The 23,401-nt window shown below is 40.4% G+C and overlaps 1 protein-coding gene across 2 annotated transcripts in view; it reads right to left on the bottom strand.

Annotated features, from left to right (window-relative positions):
- ipo13 (importin 13) overlaps nucleotides 1-23,401 on the bottom strand; it is a 35,619-nt gene that overhangs the window by 9,505 nt on the left and 2,713 nt on the right. For both annotated transcript variants that reach the window (XM_004068183.4, XM_020702611.2), the window contains exons 3-16: nucleotides 15,394-15,519; nucleotides 14,939-15,295; nucleotides 14,356-14,609; nucleotides 11,684-11,824; nucleotides 11,201-11,342; nucleotides 10,434-10,600; nucleotides 10,052-10,172; nucleotides 7,223-7,370; nucleotides 6,947-7,128; nucleotides 6,788-6,814; nucleotides 4,469-4,603; nucleotides 557-709; nucleotides 259-339; nucleotides 16-153 (exon numbers count right to left, since the gene is read on the bottom strand). In XM_004068183.4, coding sequence (XP_004068231.3) covers nucleotides 16-153; nucleotides 259-339; nucleotides 557-709; nucleotides 4,469-4,603; nucleotides 6,788-6,814; nucleotides 6,947-7,128; nucleotides 7,223-7,370; nucleotides 10,052-10,172; nucleotides 10,434-10,600; nucleotides 11,201-11,342; nucleotides 11,684-11,824; nucleotides 14,356-14,609; nucleotides 14,939-15,295; nucleotides 15,394-15,519 — 2,172 coding nt within the window. The remainder of the gene's footprint in view (nucleotides 1-15; nucleotides 154-258; nucleotides 340-556; nucleotides 710-4,468; nucleotides 4,604-6,787; nucleotides 6,815-6,946; nucleotides 7,129-7,222; nucleotides 7,371-10,051; nucleotides 10,173-10,433; nucleotides 10,601-11,200; nucleotides 11,343-11,683; nucleotides 11,825-14,355; nucleotides 14,610-14,938; nucleotides 15,296-15,393; nucleotides 15,520-23,401) is intronic.

Genomic DNA, 23,401 nt, shown 5'->3' with positions numbered 1-23,401 from the left:
AGTCTGAAAGTTGACCTGTCGTGTGAGATCGAGGGCTGAGGCCTGGGGAATCGTGCTGTACATCTGCCCAAGCATCTCACTGAGCTGAGACACCATGGGGCCAAACTTGTGAAGAAGAGTCTTCACCGACTTCTCAAAGATGGCACAGACTGCCTGTGAACATCAAAGAAAAAATGCATTTTAAAGACTCTGAAAAACACGGCAGATAAAGTAACAGAATGATGTGAAAGAATAGAATGATTTAACTGGACATGTTACCTCCACAACCTGGGAATCATTGAGCCACTTGCTCAGTACCTTCTGTATGAGAGCAAACACCTGCTGCAAAACCACAATCACCTGAAGAAAAAAAAACACAAAGTCCCTTTCAATGTCACATGTATACATAATTTTATTGGATGCTTTCAATGCTCCACAGACAGCAATGCCTATGATGAGGGCCTCATACAGGTTTCTCATGTTTACTAAGTAAAACATGTAGAGACAACTGAATTATCTCCTCTGCAGTCCATGCAGTTTCCAGACCAAGCCAAAGAAAAGATATTTGGAAACTGACCGGGTTGGGTCCAGGTGAGGGAGGGGGCTTTTCAGCAGGGGGCGCCGTTCCATCTGCTGATTCATCATCCTGCTTGCTGATGTCCAGAGTAGTGAAGAGATTTGACAGCAGCCCCAAGATGTGGATAATTGCCAATTTGTTTGCAGGGTTAGGCTGAAATAAAAACAAGAAAAAAAAAACGTTTGAAAATCATCAGTGGTGGACAGAGAAATTTTTATACAAACACAGGTTTACTTCTGAGCTAATTAAACAGACTGACATACAAGCTAGTTTGGAGCTTCTAATGGCAGAAGATGTCTGAGAGCTCAGACTTTGCATTTCTAGGCGCCTTTATTACAGAAGTATTTTTCTTCCGATTTGGCAAACTGAAGGCAGTCTTCACTGGAGAAACAGCGCTGAGGAGATTGATTGCTAATCTGTTTTCCAGCGGGGAACCACTGTAATTCTGAATCTTTCATTATAATGGGGGAAGTAAACAACATTGGTTTTAAATTACACAGTTGGACCAGATATGGATCTGTGCACTGTGCCTAAAATAAAATAACCACAGCTTATTTTGGTTGTAGGAATACATTTTTACAGAAGCTTTTTACAGAAGATTTTACCTGGACATTTGTAGCATCTTTGTTACCCGAATACGAGGGGAAAGTGAAGATGTAAGTACAGGGCTCGACATAGCCATTTGTCCGCTGGCCCGGTCCTGTTTTTCGAGCAGTGCGGACCACAAGACTTTACTTTTCACTTGTCCGCTCGGGCCACTAAAATATTTAACGGTTTATACATTATTCACCTTTTTCAATAAAGTAAATTTTGAGAAAACGTGTAGATTTACCTCGTCTTCATAATTTAGTTTTTCTGCTAGTCCTGTGTTCAGACTTCAAGGGTTTCTATGGGAAACCTTTGATCACTTCTCCTTCTCTCCCGCCTGCGCGCGCTCGGCTTTCACTGCCGAGCACCACGCGGCACGCGCTCACTACTTTTTTTTTTTCAAACTTTATTGAATGTTACAATTCAATACAAAACAATGTTAAACAGCAACAACGAAGGCACAAGCCAGTGGGTTATTATTACATTTGATTATAAATCCGACACCGTCACTGAAGAGAGACTGAAGCATGTCAGAGATGTGGAAGACATGGCAGGAATAGATAGGAATATGTTGGATGGAGTAGTGGGTATAATTAGTAGTATGGACAGCAAGATATTTAATGAATGCATTGAAGATGAAACTGTATGCACTAAGCTTTAAGCTGAATGTCAAAGAATCAAAGGCAACTCAAAATACCTGAATCTCAGACTCAAATGCAGTATAATGTCAAACTACTTAATTTTGTTTTTCTTTACAACACTGTAAGCAGTAAGTATTTCTAGTTAGCTGAATGATCTCAGTTAGACCTGCACAATATGAGGAAAACTCGCGATATGCGATATCAGAGATTAAAATTGCGATAACGATATAATTTGCGGTATATAAACAAACAGCAAAATAACCAAATAACCATTCCCAGTTTAAAAATTATACTCCAAATGACCCACGTTGACCCAGGTTACAAACATCTAACATAACAGGGCTCCATCTGATTGGTCAACAATGTGAAGGCGTCCATCCGATTGGTCAAATGCATTAAGGGATTTATTTGATTCGTTAAATGGTTCAAGCTGCCATTAGATTGTTTTAACACATTTAAGGTTTATGATTTATTGCGATATTTGCCGTTAGAAGCACCATGAAAACTTCTGAACTAGTGTTACCTACTACACTGCAGTGCTCTCTTCAAAACATCTGAAACAGACTAGAGCAGATTTAAGTTTGATATGGTCTATTTTCAGTCATTGAAAAGTGTAGAAATAAGTGATGTCACCAGAATGCACCAAATTGTACCATATTAAAAGTTTCCGGGGGGGCATGCCCACAGACCCCCCTAAAGTTGCAAGCACCTGCGGAGCGGCGGGTCCCGCTATGCGCGGTGTCGGGCCAGTAACTTTCAGGCAGGGCCAGTAAGTTTCAAAAACTACTGGCCCTGTGGGCCAGTGCAAATTTCTGGGCTATGTCAACCCCTGAAGTAGCTAAACTATGGACAGCTGTAGAAAGGATAATACTAGCATGTTCTTTGACTGATATGCAGGTATTAAGATAGTCCAGTCAAGCTAAAATCTTTAAAAGGATAGTTTTTGGGATACTAAAAATATTAGATGTTAATAATCATCATGTCAGATCTTTAGCTTTATTACCATTTAAAGGGCCTGTATCATGCAAGCTGTATCATGAGCTTTTCAGTGCATTATAATGTTAATTTCTCACAATAAAACGATCACCAAAGCGGTATTTTGAGCACCAGCCCCTCCCAAAGGAGCGACCCACACAGAGCGAAAGGTGGCGCCTCAGAGATTGAGTCGTCTTAGTTTCAGGTAGGAAAAGAGCCAGAATAACTCAGATTTCATTAAAAAAGTGTTCTTTCGGGTGCCAAATGTAATATATCATCAAATATATATGGATATAGTTTACTCTGAATGGCTTCAAAAAATGTATGATATGGACTGGATAAAAATAAAACATTTACCCTTTTTTTCCCCCGTGTTGGATCCTTATTTATTTTTTTACTATGATTTCATCATTCTTACACAGCAAGAGGTCATTGATTCAGGTTTCTTTAAATTTCTTTGTTGGCATAACCAGAGTCCTATGACATTTCCAATCATGTCACAAGGACTGTGATTATTCTTGTCTGTGAAGAGATGGAGAGAACACCGACCCTTGAGCCACAGGGGGAAGAAGACTGCAGTCGTTGCCCTTTACTATTTATTTAAAGGGCATTTTGAAAATCTCAGCCCAGCCCAGTTTTGAGATATTGCCAAGCTTACAGCGCTTCTATAAATACTTTAAACTTAATATCAAGAATTGATGTCACTAGAGGAGGTTTTTAAGGATCAAGACATCAGTATTGTTCTGCAGGATGCTACTTCGACAAACACACGCACATTCCCCAAGGTGAAAAGATTAATTAGGCTTTACTGGCAGTGCTTCAACACTGTTATCTCTGTGGTGTTGTAACATGGCCAGAAGGCTGAAAAGAGGACTGCCACGCCCTGAAAGGGCCACGTCTCTTGCACTGTTCACACAGTAGGTCTCTCTCTCAGCTGAACACACCCACAGCATGCACAAATCCTCCACAACAATATAATCAGAGTGGATTGAACCGTGTTCAGAACCCGTCGCATTAGGCACCAGCCATGATGCAGCATTAAATTAGGTTTCTCCACTAGGTGCCACTATCTTTAAACAGAGCACCTGACTGCTCTGTCTGATGTAATGCAATCACATAAATCCTAAAAAAAACACACGAAAGAAGAAGCAAAGATGAATAGGATAGCATTTGATTATGAGGAGAGTGAAATGAAAGAAATGAACAAACACAGGCAAGTGGAGAGATGACAAGCTTGATCTGAATTGACGTCTGTGTTCATCCCATCCAGGATAACAGGACAAAAAAAGCTGGAGAAACTCTTCTCTGTTCCACCAAGACTAAATATCTGACTATTTTTAGATAAGATCAACTCCAAATTTAAATGATCCCAACTTGACAGACTCAAAAAAGGTAAGCTCTATTAAATATGACATTTACATGGAGTTCAGACATTTCTTTTTAAATGGCTGCCCGCTCAAACACAGCGGCATGGAGAAGTGATTTTGTGAAGACACTTCCATTTAGTGACATTTGCACTGTTGCTACTTCTGCACAAATCACTTCCAAGTGATATAGGGTCAAATCCAATCTGGTTCTGCAGAGAAATGATCCACTGCAGTGATACCACACCGGCACACAGCCTGCTCCTATTGGCCAGGCTCCAAATGTGCGTGCACGGTGTTTGTGCGAGTGTGCATGTGTGTTCTTGATCAGTTGGTGGACTGACCGTCTCATCTGCTAACTTCTCCAGTTGCTGAATGTAGGGGGTGATGAGAGAGTGGAGGTTCCTTAGGATGTCTTCCACAGGGAGAGCAGAGAGCAGGAAGCCGAGGGCCTGCATCAGCCACATGCATTGACTTGTCTGTGGAACGAGATGATTTAGAAACTCTTCTGACAAGTATGAAGCTTTAATCATTAAATATGTTTGCATAAAATAGACATTTAAGCAACAAAGACCAAACTACAAGCAGTAAACAAATTAGAATGAGAAAATTAAAGCAAAACATCAACATTTCACCACTTTACTTCCCACTCTGATCATATTTTTTTTTCCAGTGGTCTTTATGATTATGCTGTTTTTAGCCAAAATCCAAAGAATTGTCTTTTTCTAGGGTAAAGTTTCTGTAGAGCGGCAGCAGTTCATCAGAAATTCGCCGGTAACTGTTGGCCCACTTCTACTTCCTGTCATCTGTCAGTTTACATGCTCTCCTGCTAGCTTACAGCACAGCACAACACAAACCTAGAGTAAGCGGTGCAACAAAAATGGCGGGCAGTAATGGAGCTATCCAGCCGTACAGTTTTGAGCCAGATACCAATTCAGACCAGGAAAACAAAGACGAACATGAATCTACCGTAATTCCCGGACTATAAGCCGCTACTTTTTTCCTGCGCTCACAGCCCTGCGGCTTATTCAGTGACGCGGCTTATTTATGGATTTAATTGGCGGCCGCCATGTACGGACTTTCGGACTCAGTGAATGGTTTGAATTCTTTATCTAACACCAAGCACAAGTCTTTTGTTTTTCAACAAACTAAGCAGCCAAACAGCATGGACCTCACTTCAGGTCTTAGACACTTCAGTCATGGTTCAAAAAACAAAACACGCATGCCCGGCCGCATCCCAGAATCCTTTGGTGCCGTTAGACCCAACGTGCACGTGATCGCCGCTACAGTATGATGCAGCTTTCAAGTTAAAAGCAATCGTTAAAAGCAGCGTGAAAAAATCCACCATCACCAACGGGATTGGAAAAGCCGGTCAGCTGCGTGACGGAGAGAACAGCGCATGTGGGAATAACATTAGCCTTTATTTTGTCGGGACACGACTAGAAACACAAATCCACGTGATCGTTTTAACGGTTTCTGAGGACTGACCGGAATTTTGCATTGAAAAGCTCACAGCCTCCGTGAGAGCTGGAGACATGTTCTCCTGGCTGCTCATCACATAGAGCTGCGGGGCCGATGGCAGTCTGAAGGCTCCCACACGTAACAACGCATCCACCCCTCATCCACAAAACGTACAGTTTTAAGTCCGATTGCTCTGCACAGACACGATTTCCTCCTCCCTGGAGCCGCCCTGGCCAGAGGTGAGAAGATAGGAAGGGGAACGCGCGGGGCGAGCGCGGAGCTCAGAGGCATCCGTGGAGCTACAGTGTTTGTTGTGGAAAGAAACTTCTGACGCACGCGCCGCGCTGAGGCGCGCTTTTCAGTCGCCGCTGCTTTATTTTACTGTTGTTGTTTTTTTTAACCAGCCCTATTAGTACCATAATGCTGCCGCGACACAAGCGGAAGGAGAGCTGTTCCTTTTCACCCCTCCATGCACTGCTGCTACTTGCTCATTCTTAAACACGTACAACAGTGTGACGACCCGGGCGTTGGCCCCGCCTTTAGCCCCTAAGACTCATGGGAAATGGGGGATCGCGGATGTAAATTTCCTCATCATAACTGAGGGATGTAATGTTGATTATATGGTTACTGTTTGTAATTTTATGTGTGATACCTAGATTGTCAATAAGTAAAAGAAACTAAAAAATAAATAAATAAATAAATAAATAAACCATAACTGAGGAACTTGTGAACAGAATAGAGCTCCATGCTGTTTGGCAGATGTGGGCCAACTCACATGCATGAGCCTGAGGCAAAGCTGACTCCTCCCACAGTGTGGTGATGAACCTTACCCATGCTGGGAGCTTATGTATGTTTAAAAATAGTTAAACACGTGAAAATGGGTGGGAGCGGCTTGTAATCGGGTGCGCTTTATAGTCCGGAATTTACGGTATTTGTCTGCGAGCTTGCGTATTGCCGACTGTAGCACCTATGTCACAGCTACGAACTTTTTCAATCTGGATTTTTTCATTTGCTACTGATTCACAACAATTTGAATAATGAAATCCTCAGAAATGCCATTTTGATTTTCTTTATATATGTCCTTCATCATGGGAAGAATGCTAAAAGGTCCTGTTAAAACCACCAAAAACACAATTTTTATTAGAGTGGGTGTTTAAATTGAATTTACAAACTAAATATAAACAAAAGATTGACACACTGACCTTGTGGATTTGTTTTATGAGAACCTCCTAAAAATAAGAAAAAATAAGCATTAGATCACTGAATTATTATTGTGAGTGTAAAAAACAAGCTGCTTTACTATCTCATTCTTTATTTCATCACATAAAATAGAGAGCAGTGATGTGTAAGAGTGAACAAACCTGAGAAACTGCTACTATGTTGGTTGCGTAGGGTGGCAGGTCATATTTGCACTCCCTGCAGATTTTCTTGAGTGTTGAAACAGAAGAAACAGAAAGGTCTGGGTTTCCTAAAGCTTGCAGCACTAAGGGCAATACGCTGCTGAGCATAACCGGGTGGTCTGCCAGCCATTCAGCAAGGGCACCTAAGAGGGAGAGCAGCCATTCACAGACGTCGTCAGATGAACAACTCTACTTCTACAAACCACAAATGCTTTTAAACCATCTAAAATGTCTCACCTATAGTGAACATCACTGTGTCTGCTAACTGGACATTGTTGATGCTGATTCTGGGGATGAGTCCTATCAAGCCTGGTATTACGTCAGAGTAATTCACATCTATCGTCTCTGCGATGGACTGGAAACCATACAGTAAAGCTTCGGTGTGCTGCAGAGGGAGAAGAGGTTCAGCAACAAAAAGAAAGATTGTGACAAAAGAGAAAAGGTGACGAGGAAAATAAGTGAACTCAACAGGTAATCGTTTTGTAATCTTTTCTCCAACTGCTGGGAAACTGTTTTGGCATCTTACTTGTGGCGATAGAACAGAGCTGCTGTTTTTACAACACAATAGGACTGTGACGCACAGCAACATTTAATGATGGCTGTGGGAAACAGTGTAAACAGTCCTATGCTGTTCATAATTAAATAAATAAATATGACCTCGTGCAAATACACAATCAACCAATAAATCTCTCATAAATATATAAAAAGATCATGAAATTGTGAAAAACCTGCACACAGATTTTAAATCAGCCATTATATTATTCAATTTATTTCATTTTTGATTTAAAAACCTGTTCATTATTTTAAAACAGCATTTTAAAATATTAATTTTAAATCATGTTGAATATTATTATAATTCTGTCTTTTTTCAGAAGCTCGGATTTCAAAATCAATATTTTCCAAAGTATCTTTGTTTTTTTTCACGTTGCTGTTTTCCAGAATGACTTATTGTTCATGAAGACCTTTACCAGCAGAACGAGTCTGTCTGTCAATCAAACCAGACAAGGCGGCGACACTTTTGTGATTAGCTACTCCTTTACTCAGAGATAAGCAGCAGCACCCTAACTACATCGATCGAAGATGCTTCAGCCAACCTGACGGAGCAATTAACACCCCTCAACACTAGGGCCGGTATGCACCTCAACATATCCACAGTGTTGCCAGAAATTGGGCAGTTTTGGTTCTAAATTTGTGGATAAAAATGGCTTTGGGCGAGTGTGCATAATGCGGGTGATTTTGTGGTTGGTTCGGCGGTTTTCATTTTCTCGTGAAAATATAGTAGTGGTATAAGTTAGCCTGGGTGGCTGTTGGAGTTCCACTAAGCTTCTATGAACTGGAGTTCCATGAACGCACCATGCCGTGTGTGGGAGGAGCTACCAGCTAATGTTTTTAGCCTGATAGCCACACGTGGAGCGGTGTCTGTGATAATCTCACTTACAATGCATGGATGCACAATGCACAGGGAGAATGTTAAGAAATCAGGTGTATTTATTTTAAATAGTTCTACATGATAACAATGTTTCCATGTTTGAGTTCATGAGATCATCCCAGAGTGAGTCTCTGCTTCAGCTCCTGCAGTGAAACAGTTGATGATGGCCGTCTCAGCGGTTTTGTCCACTTCTATCAGAGGGTGCAGCGCAATAGTGTGTGTGTGTATGTGTGAGCGCAAGTTAAGGGCGTGTTGCTCAGTTCGCCAGAAAAGTAATAATAAAAAAAGGTTTCCTCCAAATGAACAGACTGGTTCTTTTATTAACCCGCTGTGGAGGCTCAGAGGGTTCGAACGGGGAAGTGAACCTCAAATCGAACCCGGGATCTCCGCTGCGTTTTCCGACCACGGTCAGAAACGTCTTCGCAGGAAAGGTTTAACATTTTCCCCGAGAGGGAAAAATAAAATCAGAGGACTTGATTTATAATCATTGTCTCAATGAAAATGGAAAAATATCATAGGGTTCAGGAGGCCCAAGCAGGCTTGTTCCTCTTTCTGCAGCCGGTCTCTGTCTGTCTGGCCGCCACACAGTCTAAGGCACGATGTGACGTCAGACTGGATCTGTGAGCACAGACAGCAGAGCTGTGTTAGCTGCAGAGCAGAGAAGAATGAACGAATGGCGTGAGAACAAGAGTCAGGAGTGTTTCAACAGGGGCTTCAAGATGTGGACGACCGGAGCTCCTTAGTGGTTTGGTCCACACAAACCCTCAAACTACAAAAACTGAGGTGTTTGCATCTTCTGCAGCAGACAGATTGTTGGTCTCTATTTGATCCAAAGCCGTGCAGATATCGCTGAAATATGCCATCTCTCTGACTGGCACACCATAGAGCGGGTATCTAGGAATACGAGTAGATTTCCAGGGATCAACCAATGTGCGTTTAGAACCCGCCCACTTTCTCTGATTGACAGACAGACGCATTCTTTTGTTTTTGTTTTTTTGCTGAAAAAGGTCATTAAGAAATAAGTCATTCTGAAAAACAGCAACATGAAATAAAAACAGTCACTTTTGAAAATATTGATTTTGAAATCCGAGTTTCTGAAAAAAGACAGAATTATAATATACAACATGATTAAAATGAATATTTTAAAATGCTTTTTTAAAATAATGAACAGGTCTTTAAAGCAAAATGAAATATATTTGATAATATAGTGGCTCATTTAAAACCGGTGTGTAGGTTTTTCACAATTTCATGATCTTTTTATATATTTATGAGAGATTTTATTGGTTGATTGCGTATTTGCATGAGGTCATATTTATGTAACAGTATAGGACTCCATAACAGTGCTTCAGCCAACAGCTGAGCTCCAGGCCAGCATGTTAGTCAGTGGAATCAGTTCAATCTGTTAACAAAAAAGTTCAAGATGTGGATGGAAATCAGACGGATCCATGGTTCCCGCTTTGTTTTTTGGGTGTGTGTGTTTTAATACGTATTTTCACTATAGAACAGTTGTGCACTCAGTCAAAAGGCAACCCGATTAAGCCCCAAGGGTTACAAAAGCCTTTAGTCTCAGCATCCACCAGCTATATGCTTTTAGTATCGTAAAAGAACTGAAACTGCAGTGTGTGCCTCTCACCCACCTGCCATGACGTCGGCTGCTCCGTATTAGTCAACAGTCTGCCTAGTTTATCATACAGGTTACTCAGCAGCTCTGCTCCAAGCATCTCGTATACATACATGAGTGTGTCGGAGATATCCACCCTGAAAAGCAGACATCCGCACACAGACAAGCTTAGGGGCATGAATCCTTGAACCTTATTTGTTCATCAGTTTGGCAGGCAGATTTTGCCTCCTCAGCTGCCAGTCCAGATAAGGGTCCATTAGCAAAAGATACGTTCATTTGCTGACCAGTCATCCTGTCAACATATCATCTCTGAAACACTTAGCAGCAACTGAAAACACAACCACACACAGCAGAACCTACCAGGCAGTCCACAGACTCACACACAATGACAGCTGTACCTATAAATCCTGAATTGCTCCTTTTCATCAGAAGACCAGGAGGCGTACTCCTGGTCAGAGGGGAATTGGGCTTTGTGGAGGAGAACATCCACCAACTGGAAATACACCGGCCTGTAGACCTGAAGGTACACCGCCTGCTTCTCGGACTCAAACGACATAATCTCATCCTGAAAAAAAGGGAAAACCAAAATAATAGAATGGACTTGACAAACAATTCGTTTATTTCATGTGTGTTTTTTGGCACACTGACAAATCTGACATCATTGATATGGATTGCTATATCATGTAAAGTATATCCTATTTGAAACTGGAGAAGATGACAAAAGGTGGAGCCAATAAGTATTTGATCTCTTGCTGATTTTGTAGATTTGCCCTCTGAAAAAGAACTCGATAGCCTGTCATCCTAAAGGTAGATTGATTTAAACATTGAGAGATAGAAAATCACTATGAAAATCAGGAAATCAACTTAAAATAATTTATAAACATTTATCTGCATTTCATTGAAGTATTTGAACCCTTGGTTGCCTTAGCTGTATGTTTTAAGGTCATTATCCTGTTGGAAGACCCATCCACGAACAATTTTAAGGGTCATGGGTAGCATTTTTCTTTCTCCAAACATGACAGGTTGGGTTTATGCTAAGGAGCTCAGTTTTGGTCTCATCTGACCACAGCACCTTCACCCAATTCCTCTCTAAATGATGAAGGTGTTTCATAGACTGAATTTAACAAAGGATAGCATATTTTAGGCATATTTTAACATGTCTTACTTGTAGCGTGTACCAAAAAATGAGTGTGAGGGAGCTGGTGGTCTCGTTGACTGGATAGTGACCAGGGATGCCAGTACAGAACATGATCATGTTGACTAAGGCCAGAAAGCTCTGCCAGTGATCCACTTGCTCCAACAGAGTCCTATGGAGATGAAAAGAAAAAAACGAATGATTCAGGATTGGAGGAACAATCCCACAAGGTACATTTACGACTATATTTGATTGGTTTGGCATTGAAAACTAGCTTTCCTTACTTTAAACCTCACTTTATTTTTCCAAATGGGATTTCATGTCCCATTTATTTGTAAAGATGTAAAGTAATATTGCTGAATGTGGGTTGAATAAAGCTTCTTTTATCATTTTTTGGTTTCAAGTTCTATAAAATATGGATCCCCTATGTCGATAATGACACTACGGTTTATAAATGTTTCAAACTTTGCATACATTCATTATGTTTCTATGAAATCCAAGCCACACACAAACCTGGAGTGGTTCTCTCCCAGTGTGACAGCAATTCGACAAATACCGTGGCAGGTTTCCATGTCTCCATTCTGAACAGCTGCTCTGAGCTGATCCTGGAGGGCCAGCACTCGAGGAACCAGTTTCAGCAGAGTGTTTACATATCTATGAATCAACACAAACACATCACACACTTAGCATGATCCGATTAAGACCCTCATGTGCGAAAAGCATTGACTTGAGATCAAATCTGTCTCAGGCAGCAAAGGTTTTGATCCAACACAGCCAGCCTAAAAGCTCCACATACCTTTAAAGAAACCAGAAAAACTATTCACAGCTCTTTCTCACCACCACATTGCTGCCAGTTTTTATTTTGTCTTCTTCCTGCTGTCTCAGCCTTTTATATTTCTCGCTCCGTGAATAAAAGAGGCTCTGCGACACTCTCTGACACAGACCGAAGCCTTGATCTGCACGTGTGATGACATAAGCCATCACTTGTCCTGTTATGCTTCATGACAGCAACGTGCAGGGATGAAGGACAGAGAGCACACTTCCTGAATGTCATAGAGAAGGTAAGTGTGCATGTGAGTGCTCCACACACAAACCATACTACGTCTTTGGGGAGTTCTGTGGTCTACAGGAGGTGTGGTATCTCTCAGGCGAATATCAATAAGGTTACTTGAATATTTATCAATGGCACAGCAAGGTTGTGAGATCTTAGCAGCATTTGGAACAAAGCTAATTTAACATGTGCAACAGGATTAAAATGTTTTTATATAATTTCTTTGATGTAATTGTGTTGCAACTGATAATACGTTTCCTTGTGGCATTGTTTTTTTATTTATTTAAACATTTTAAATGGTGAAATAAGGTTTATTTTTAGATACTGGTGATATTTTAGCTATATGAACCCTTCAGACTTGAGGCTAAAGATAGAGCAGATGACTTCTGCACGACTTTTTTTAAAACTTTTATTTACCTGCAGGCCATCGTCTGAGCTAAAATTACCGTTGAGTGGTCCTGCATTTGAGATACAAGTTTCTCATTCAGCTTTCTGAGCATTCCTTGGAAAAAACCTTCTTCTCACTTAAGTATAATATTATTGAATCAACCCTATATCGAATAATCCAACACCTGTGCATGTTTTCTGCAACATCTTCTGTTTATCAACAGTACGAGCAGTGCCAGAAACAGCCTTTAAGTTTAGCGGCTGAGTAAATGTATGTGCACGCAAATGTGCGTGCACTTGTACATTCATGCACTCTGAAGATTGTTAATTTTTAACAAGGGTCCTTGAGATGGAGGTCATGCACTCTCAGCTCAGGAAAGGAAGCTTTGATTTGGATGCTGCTGTGATCAAAAACAGCTGAATGAACGGCCTCTATATTTATATTCCCGTTTCCACTGATAAAAAACGACATTCCCAACATTCTAGAGAGCACAACAGATGCCGTCTCCTCTTCAACAACTCGTGTGACCCTCCTTCTGCTCCTGTCCTGCCATCGTTCCTGCAACTCCTCTCTTTTTCGTCTCACCCTCTCCCTCCCCCAACGCTCCTCCATCTCTGCTTCCCTCTGCAATTACTGCAACACTCAAAGAGGGGGAAATAGGTTGCCTGGCAACAGGATGCAGCTGGACCAATAACAACCCCCAAATGAGTTGACGGTAATACGTTTAAACGGAAAGAGAATACAGGAGACCAAGGAAGAGGGCTAAGAGATGTTAAGAGTTGAGAAATGTAAGAAAGGTTGACGGGAACAAACAAGGATCAAATATTTTTACTGAAAACGACGGAGCAAAACTTTCAATCGACCTGTATGTTTCTATTCTAAATCAGAGATAAACACATGAAAAAAGCAATGTACCTGAATAAGAGTCATTTGTGCCCCTGCTGCAGCCTCTGAGGATGTGATTAATGACACAATAAGGACCTTTGAAGAGCCTCACTAATGCACGTCAACAAACACGCACATGGTACATTGCTGTGATCAGCTTCCACTGACACAGAAGGGAAAATATACTGAAATTAGGTCTTAAAAAATAAGACGTCCAAAGACGTAAAAATTTAAGAAGAAAGCCCACAGAGAAAGTTCCATCTTTATCTTTACTGTTAATTATATTCACAAGAGCTGCTTGGACGCTAATGTCCGGATTTGGCGGCAGAAGTGCACCTCCAGAGGTGAGCAGACCAAAGTCTCATTTTTTAACACATACATTTTCCCTCTGCCACCAGCTTTGTCTCTAAGGGAGGGGTAATGGGCTCTTGCCATGTCTGAATCAACCGGGGCATGATGACATCTCTCCCTAGCTTCGTAACCATAGAAACGGCAGGCAATCGAGAATTGCTGCTCTCCTCCCCCGGCTGTCAACTTGCCCTGTTTCAAACCCTCACTCCCCGCCTCCCTTCTTTCTTTCTTTCTTTCTTTCTTCCATCCATCCTTTTCTTCTTTCTTTTATCCACTCTTCTGCATCTGTGAAGCTTTTCCAACATCAAAACTACCACTTTTCTTGCATTTTTCCATTAAGTTATTTTTCTCCCCTTTGTCTTTGTTGTCACTCCAGTTTAACTCATCTCGTGACAGAAATAGTAACCTTTAATGGCTTCATATTCATCTCTTACCACTGAACCTTTGTATGTTGAGTTTGTACATGCGTGTACTTTACATGCGTGTGTACATGCGTGTACTTTACATTACCTTTGGGAGTCCGGTTGTGAAATGGCGTTGACTATGGCCTCTACCGCTGTGTCGAAGAGCTCTGGGTCAGGCAGCGCACCAAAACAGTCATGCACCAGGCCTTCACTCTCGCTGAGGGGCACATCGAGCTGTACCCATGATGACAAACAGCGCAGCACGCGAGCTTTAACTGCCCCGGGGCTATCGGTCCTTCTCAGCAGTTGTTGCAGTAGGGGACAGACCGACCCCCACTCTCTCGCCAGAGCTCCTCGGACCTAGACAAGCAATTATAATTGGGGTATACAAATCACATTCAACAATGTGTATTTTCAGCTTAACGACTTTAGAAACATGCTATTCCTTTTGTTTAAATGACAAAATTCAGATTTAGCTTTGAACAAAAACTAAAATAAAGATAATTATAAGTAATTTGCACAAAATAGGGTGAAAAAATCTTTTCCACATAAGTGTTATGATGAAGACTTATTCATATCTACATTTAAAATAGGTTCAAATTAGTCCTAATATAGCCAGAGATTAAAGACATTAGTGTTATGATGGCAAATGCACGGCGAACGAATGAAACTGTTGCCTGGAAACATACCTGCCCCTTTCGGTACTGTGGCAGGCGGCTGGTCTGGAACTCCTCAGGAAGGACTGTGAGCAGCTCCAGCAATGCCAGGCAGCGTGCCCGTCCATCCACGCCTCCCGCTTCCTCCTGAAACACCCGCACCATCTCTGCCACCGCACCAGGCCAGGCCTCTGGCATCGTGTTAAGTGCCAAAGAAGCCAGCGCCACACACAGTCGGGTGAGCACCATCTTGGAGCCAGAGGAGAAGCAGGCGATCTGGGAGAACAACTGGCTCTTCAAAGACTCATACTGATCTGTGGGGATATCTGACCAGTACCTCGATATTTTGGTGTGGAGTGCACTAGCTCCAAAATACTGGATCTCTGGCACCTGTGAGAAAAGGTAATGGGGGGGGGGGGGGGGGGGGGTGTAGCTAAATAAATTTGTTTGATTTTAAATGTACAGTTGAGTATGAGCAGATCCTGTACCTTATCGGGGCTCAGTAGAATCCAACAGAATTGCCAGGCCTGAGGTGAGATTTGGGCTTGCATTAGCCATTTTTGAGCCAAATTCTTGTTTTCTATATTGGGATCATAGTACAACTGGTGGAGGGCCTGGGGGGGAAAACGAAAGAAAATATTAAAACAGCCAGACAATCTGTGAACAGAACGGGCCAGCAAGGAAAAAAAAAAGTTCTTTGGGCGGACACAGTGGACAAATTCCCCCTAAACCTAAGTAGATGGCAGAGGACAGAAAGCAATGACCTGAAAACAGCACACTGAAATAGACAGCTTTTAGTAGTTCGAGTGACGGAGCACGGGAGAAAAAGAGAGGATCAAACCAAAAAGGTCTATGTTGACTTAAAAATGAAAACTACTATCAAACAAAAACCTTGAAATTATCTGTCCTGTGAAGACAGTTATACACATTTTCATATTTTGAAAAATAAAACCATTTGCTACAGTACAAAAAAATAGTCAAAAAGCATTTGATCTAGGCCTGCACAATTTATCGCAAATTTATTGTTATCGCAATTTCAAGCTGTGCAATATCCAGAAAGCAAAAGTTGGCGAACATCGCAATAAATGGTAAACCTTAATTGTGCAAAAACAATCTTATGGCAACTTTAACTATTTAATGAATTGAATTAATCCCTTTATCCATTGAACCAATCAGATGGAGCCATTCACATTGTTGACCAATCGGATGGAGCTTTTATATTAGATGGTGCCCTCCTAATTAGATGAAGGTCATTTGGAGAATAATTTAAGGTATTTTGACTCTTATTTAAATTAAATTTTGCAGTGAAATGGAAATGTTTTTGTTGTTTTGGCTATTTGTTAATTTATTGTGTGTTATATTGTCATCGCAATATTGATCACTAATATCGTGAGTTTTCCTCATATCGTACAGCCCTAATTTGATCCTTAAATTTAACCCTTAATACTAGTTTATATCAGCAAACCAGTAAATCCTTTTTTATTTCCTTTTCATATCCCCTCCTTTTGAAAACAACATTACAGCAAGAGAGAGGAATAAATATATAAATATGATCTGTTCCTTCAGGAGAAGGAGTATCAGGTTGTATACTCTCTCCATGCCAACCTTCCACTAGTGCATTTTTGTCTCCACTTACTGTCTGAGATTAACACAGCTAGCTAGGTGTTAATGAGCTGTTTCATTCACACATCCAGGAAAGAAGGAGAGCTCAAGGTCCACGTATGTTATGAAAAGCAGAAACGAAAGGTTTGCTGAATGAATTCAAACATAAATACCAGATGTGTGTACATCTACTGCAATGTCTGCAGTTCTGAAGAAGAAGAAAAAACATCAGGGAGACTAAAAGGACAAAAAAAAAAGAATGCTGTTTTGCCAACATTTGGCATGTTTTTCATTGCCATGCTAAGATCCTAAAAGGCTTTGGCCAGAGGCTAGTGTTGTTTATGAAGCGTTACTCTGCCGTTGTGATATAGACTTCAAAGCAGCAGCAAATCATTACTGTAGTCCACTGTGTGACAGCCAACCAATCCTTACCCGATTGCAAACAGTGTTGCATGTCCACATTGATGCTGAAAGCCCAAGACATGAAAAGCCTGTTTCTGGTTCAACCCTAAAAACTCAACAAACAATGGCTTTTGTTTACTATTAGCCCCCTCCAAACTAACTTTGGGTAACTATAAAAATCTCCTGGCGTTTGTTTTTTTTAACAACTAAACCAATACAAGATGCATATTTACAGAAGGCAGCATCTTGCAAAAGACTCTTCTAACTGCATAAGGATGATATTCTCAAAAAAAGACTGTGGGGGGGGGGGGGGGGGGGGAATTGGTTTTCATTTTCAAAAGTATTTTCAAAAGTTTTGCTACTTTGAGGTATAACTAAGCTCTTATTACTTAATAACTTTCTTGTTATTCCAAAGGCTCTGTTAGCAAAAGACACTACACTGCTTAATGAATACAAAATTGGAAAAATATAAAGTAACAGATAGACAATTCATTAAACGTGTTCCTATTTCATAAAGAAAGATCACATAAATCCCTTTTCTCTAACTTCTAAAAGGCTAAAGTGTAAAACCAGAGACAAACAAACCTTGGTATTCATATATAGGAGGTTATGCTCATGTGAATGTACATTTAAAGTCATCGATCCTTGAGAAGGCTACTCTCAAAGGTGTTATAAAGGTAGTACTGAGTACAAAGAGTAAAATACAGAAATCAGCATCACATCACAATCAAAGGCTTGAAAGAAAACCAGGATTTATGGGAAAACAAAGAACTATAGTTGTGGTTATTAGCATACAGCCAAGACAGAAATTATTAATAGCACAATGTTTCCAATAGTTAGGAAATCCTGGTACAAGAGCAGAAAATTATCCTTTTTTGAGATGTTGAACACCATAAAACTACCAGAGGCTTGTTTACTGCCTCGTATTTCAGCTCTGCAGCCATTGGGGTATAAATATGTGAATAGGGGAACAGAGTTCAGTTCTTGCGTGGAGATAAACTTTATACAAGTGCACATCTTCTAGCATTTTTCTATAGTTTTAATTAGCAGAGAAATGCATGAACTTAACATAAACAAATACAGTCACATTTAGATCTGTGAGTCTATTATGTTAACTATAAAAAGCTGTATTCCACTTATATTGATCGATAGCTGGAATAAAAAACACTTCATGGACCTTTATGGTTTTAACTCTGCTTTCCCTCTAATGTATTAATCGAGTCATCTTCCATAAAGCCTCAAAACTACTATACTCCAGTCTAATGTACATCATATTATAAATAAAAATACATTCAGGAAAAGGTAACTTTTAGATAAACTTTTCTTATACAAACAAAAATGTACAATTTTTCTGTTTAATTCCTGAATATCAAAAATGTACTATGCTGCCCTCCCTGATTTGTGTGTAGTATTTACTGTACGGTGACCTTGAGAGTCTTTAGAGGGACCTATCCTATAAAATGTGGTAATATTTGTACAAATATAATACTGTCAGTGGCAAACTTGTGTTAAATAAGGCCGCCTTTACACTGCATGGTTCAAGTGACCCAATTCCGATTTTTTCCTCTCATGTGGCACAGATCGGATATAATCGGTGAATGTGTAAGCAGGACAAAAGCGCATGGATTCCGTTTTTCATAGATCGGATACAGGCCTCTCTCATATGTGGAAATAAATCGGAAACGAATCGGAAAACTGCATTTGCGTGTGCCATGTAAGCAGGCAAATCGGATATTCCCCAGTAAATGCGAGTCGTACGTCAGTGACGTCAACTCAGGACACAACCAACTGAGATCACATGACTTATTAAGGTGCTTTTTGTGCGCTGATTTTGCTGTCAGCGTGTTACCTTTCAGCCTCAGGCTTCAGACCGTAGTCAGAAACCGCTGTTATGTCCGGTCCGGACGCAAACGGTAACTAATGAAGCGGGACACCGTTGCTATGGACCAGGCTAGAAGCCGTTTATTTCTTTGGGGGGCGTGTATGATGCGGACCGTGTGTGTGTGAGCGCGCGCACGTGCTTGCGTGTGTGCGTGTGTGTAAGGAGAGAGCCCCCCCTCTCTCCTGTGAGCGCGGGGGTGTGAGCGCGGAGCGGGGGACTGTCGGAGAACCGTAAATTAAAAATAAGGTGTCTCCCCCAAAAGTTTTGGAGTCTTTCTTAACCCACTCTGGAGGCTGAGGGTTCAGAACGGAAAAGAGAACCCCGAAGAAATCTCCCGTGTGTTTCTGACTACGGTCAGAAAAGAGAAGTCATCGAGCAGGAAAGGTTCAACACTTGGATCAAAAGTCCGAAAAAGGTCCGCGGAATGCTGAAATGCTGCTACGTAGTCCTCAGAACATCTACGTTTGATAGTTTCAGCATTGTATAGTGTAAATGCAAAAATCAGATACGGGTCACTTTTAAAAGATGATGTAAGCGGGTCGTCAAAAAAATCAGATATAGTCAGAAAATCGGATATGAGCATCAAGACCTGCAGTGTAAATGTGGCCTAAGTATCCAACAGCAACTGTCATTCCAGCCAAAGATTTACCACACTCTTTGGTAAACTGCACCAAATTCTTATTTTGGGTATATATTGCAATATACATGCAACAATGCTGTATGAAAAAATGGCAGGTGGAGCCACGATAATTGTCAGTAAAACCCTTTGTGCTGCTACAAGAGTTTAGATATACATGTCATACATTCAGTGCAAAACTGGAGAGAAATTGTTATTAAGCAAATTGTACAACTGGTGGACAAAGTCCTGAAGGCATCAAAACCAAGTTTATCACTCACATGTAGTTCTATACTCTTCTATATTCCTGTTTTTAAATAGAATCCATTCTCCAAATATGACCTTATACTGGATAAGGTAGTCAGAAAACCATGTTCACGTTGCATTATTAAACATACAAGGTGGCAAAACACACTTCAATACTAATTTGTGCTTAATTAATAAGGTAAAATGTCTCAATCCTTTTATTTGTTTATTATTAGTAGAATAAGCTTTCCTATGGTCACATCTTACCCCTCTTTACTGAAATAACACTGCATACAGGACAATAGAAGAGTGCTGCCCTGTACTTACACAAATGGTAAGAAATACTCTGATAAAAATAGGTTTTGCAGGTTTAAATTAATTTCTGCAAGGATAAGCAAACTAGCATTTCTGTAAACATAATAGATGAGGGTTGTTCTTCCATTAATATAACTTTTAGTGTTACCATCAGTTTTCAAGATCATATAAAACTCTGAGACAAATGAACTTGACTCAGTTGTGGTTCCTCTAAAAACCCACTCTAATCAACTTCTGATCTATCTTAAAAGCGTTCCCAGTGGTCTTTTAATTAGGATTATGATGTTATTAGCCCAAATTTTAAAAAAACTGTGTCGATTCCTAAGACTCAAGTTTCTGCAGAGCAGCAGGAGTTCATCAGAAATTCACGTCTGAGATGTGGGCGGCGTGACCGTTGGTGCGGAGTAAGCCTGTCCTGTCTTCCCATCATCCACCTATACTTTCTCCTGCTAGCTTAGACGTACGTGGATCTATTTGTCTGCAAGTGTATGCATCCGAATGGAGCGGAGCAGGGAGCCTGTGGTTGTTAGTACGTAACAACTACAAGCTTTTTCAAACGACATTTTTCGTTTTCTCCTGATATACCATGAATAAAAAAAGATTCAGAAAAACAAATTTAATCTTAATTTTCTTTATATATGTTTACCATCATCGAAAAATGCTACAAGAACATGTTAAAAACACTTAAAAAAAAGTCCTTGGAGTGGGTCTATACCACCTTTTTTTAAACTACCTGTATTGATGCAGTTTGGAAAAATAGTTGTGGATGAAGCCTTTTATGTGTAAAGATTTTGATTTTTTTTAAAGAAAAACAAGCCACATTAAATCTTTTTTTAAATAAAAGAGTAAAAACTGGTTAGTTGTTCTATTCTCAAGAGAGAAAATGATAGATTTCCCACATGAGTGTTTTATACCACAAACAAACATCGTGACAGAAAATAGCTCTCTTAAAGTGTGAATAGCTGTGATTAATGAAAGCTAAATTTAAATTTAGTACAAAGTGTAGTTGGAGAGTTGCGTCCCTCCTGTAGTCATGGTGATGGAGATGATGGTTACTGGCCCAGTAGTTGTATATGGTCAACAGAAGGCTTTTTGTTTAGTATTTGGTCTGACACAGTATGACATTGTTAGTATCTTCTAGTTTGTATTGAAGGGGGTTGTTCTTCCTTGGATTTCCTTCCAACTGAAATGCCAAGGAATTAAGAGATTTAAAACTGTAAACTGAGCTATCAGACAGCACGATGTTTGGATTTCGGAATGCGGTTAGCTTCCTCTCATGGAGTTATTGTCAGCAAAATGACACATTTTTGACCAGATTTGCTCGACATCCTGCTCAGCATAATCAGAGATTATGTTCTCTGACTGTAAGTGTCTGAAATTATTCCAACATTCACACAGGATGTCCTTAATGTCATGTCCCACTCCAATGAAAATTATGTTTTTGGTGTTTTTAACATGTACTTGTAGTATTTATCTCATGATGGAGGACATATAGAAAAGTGAGGAGGGTGAGATCAAAAATGCGTTTTTGACTATTTCTTTATTCAAATCATGATGAATCAGAAGCAGACAAAAAATGTCATCTAAAAACCTGGTGGTTTTTATGTACAAACTACGATCGTCAAGCCACAAGCATAAAGCTCCCTGCTCCTCTCCATTCCGATGCATCTACTTGCAGACAGATACCGTGAGGTCAATGAGTATTTGATCACCCTGTGATTTAGCAAGTTCTCCCACTTAGAAAACATGGAGGGGTCTAAAATTTTCATTATTCACACTGCAGCAGGGATTTTGGCCCACTCCTCCATACAGATCTTCTCTAGATCTGTCAGGGCTCGGGGCTGTCGCTCAGCAACACAGAGTTTCAGCTCCCTCCAAAGATTCTCTATTGGATTTAGGTCTGGAGACTGGCTAGGCCACTCCAGAACCTTGATATGCTTCTTACGGAGCCACTCCTTGGTTTTCTTGGTTGTGTGCTTCGGGTCATTGTCACGCTGAAAGACCCAGCCACGACCCATCTTCAACGCTCTGACTGAGATAAGGAGGTTTTTGCCCAATATCTCACAATACAGAGCCCCGTTCATCCTCTCCTTAATACAGTGCAGTCGTCCTATCCCCTGTGCAGAGCATGATGCTTCCACCCCTGTGCTTCACTGTAGGTATGGTGTTCTTGGGATAACGCTCCTTATTCTTCCTTCTCCAAACACGGCAAATGGAGTTAAGACCAAAAAGTACTATTTAGGTCTCATCTGACCACAAGACTTTCTCCCATGACTCCTCTGGATCATCAAGATGGTCATTGGCAAACTTCAGACGGGCCTTGACATGGGCTGACTTCAGCAGGGGAGCCTTCCATGCGATACATGATTTTAAACCATGACGCTTTAATGTATTACTTATAGTAGCCTTGGAAACGGTAGTCCCAGCTCTCTTCAGGTCATTGACCAGCTCCTCCCGTGTAGTCCTGGGCTGATTCTTCACCTTCCTTAGCATCATCGATACCCCACGAGGTGAGATCTTGCGAGGGGCCCCAGTCCGAGGGACATTGACAGTCATCATTAGCCTCTTCCATTTTCTGACAATTGCTCCAACAGTTGTTCTTTTCTTACCAAGCTGCTTGGCAATTGCCCCGTAGCCACTTCCAGCTTTGTGAAGGTCTACAATTTTGTCTCTTGTGTCTTTTGACTATTTAAGTTGGACTATTTAAAAGCAGAACAGCAGGTCTTTGCTGGTCAGAAATCTATCTGATAATCAAGTGATCAAATACTTATTTGTCACAGTAATATACAAATAAAAATAGATTAAAATAGATCAAAAGATGATAAGAGTGGCACTTTAAGTATTGATAAACTGTACTTAAGCTTTGGGTTGGCACATTATAATGAAAACATGGAAAAAAAAGCTGGATATAAAAATACATAATAAGAAAAATATCGCATTTGGTTTTCAGATAAGACAGTTCAGCCTCTTTTTGAATTAGCAAGCTGTGTCGAGGTCCTATACTTTAATTGCCTCACAGATTTAACTCACTAAAATACCATCTTCACTTAAGTGTTGGTTCATATTATGTCAAATGAATACTATGCTTACTTTGAATATTTTTGATAAATAAGAATTTTCTTCTGTTGAAGATGGTATACTCAACATTTAATCATTTAAAATCAAATGCAAAATTTCTCCTTTGGTTACCTTCTACAACATGTATGACAAACCTCTTTTAATCTAAGTTATCTTTGCCTGTCTCCTGTCTGAAAAGACCAGAAAAATAGAAATTCAGCACACGTTTAAAAACTTAAAAAAGGTAACTGAAAAAACATGAACAAAAAGTAAGCTAGGACAAGTAACATGCCAAATAATAATAAGAAAAAGAAGAACAACAATACTACTACCACTACTACTATTAATAATAATAATAATATTATTATTATTGGAT

The sequence above is a fragment of the Oryzias latipes genome, chromosome 4 (genome assembly GCF_002234675.1).
Source record: "Oryzias latipes chromosome 4, ASM223467v1".
Classification (NCBI taxonomy): domain Eukaryota; kingdom Metazoa; phylum Chordata; class Actinopteri; order Beloniformes; family Adrianichthyidae; genus Oryzias; species Oryzias latipes.
This window is presented reverse-complemented; position numbering and strand designations above follow the sequence as displayed.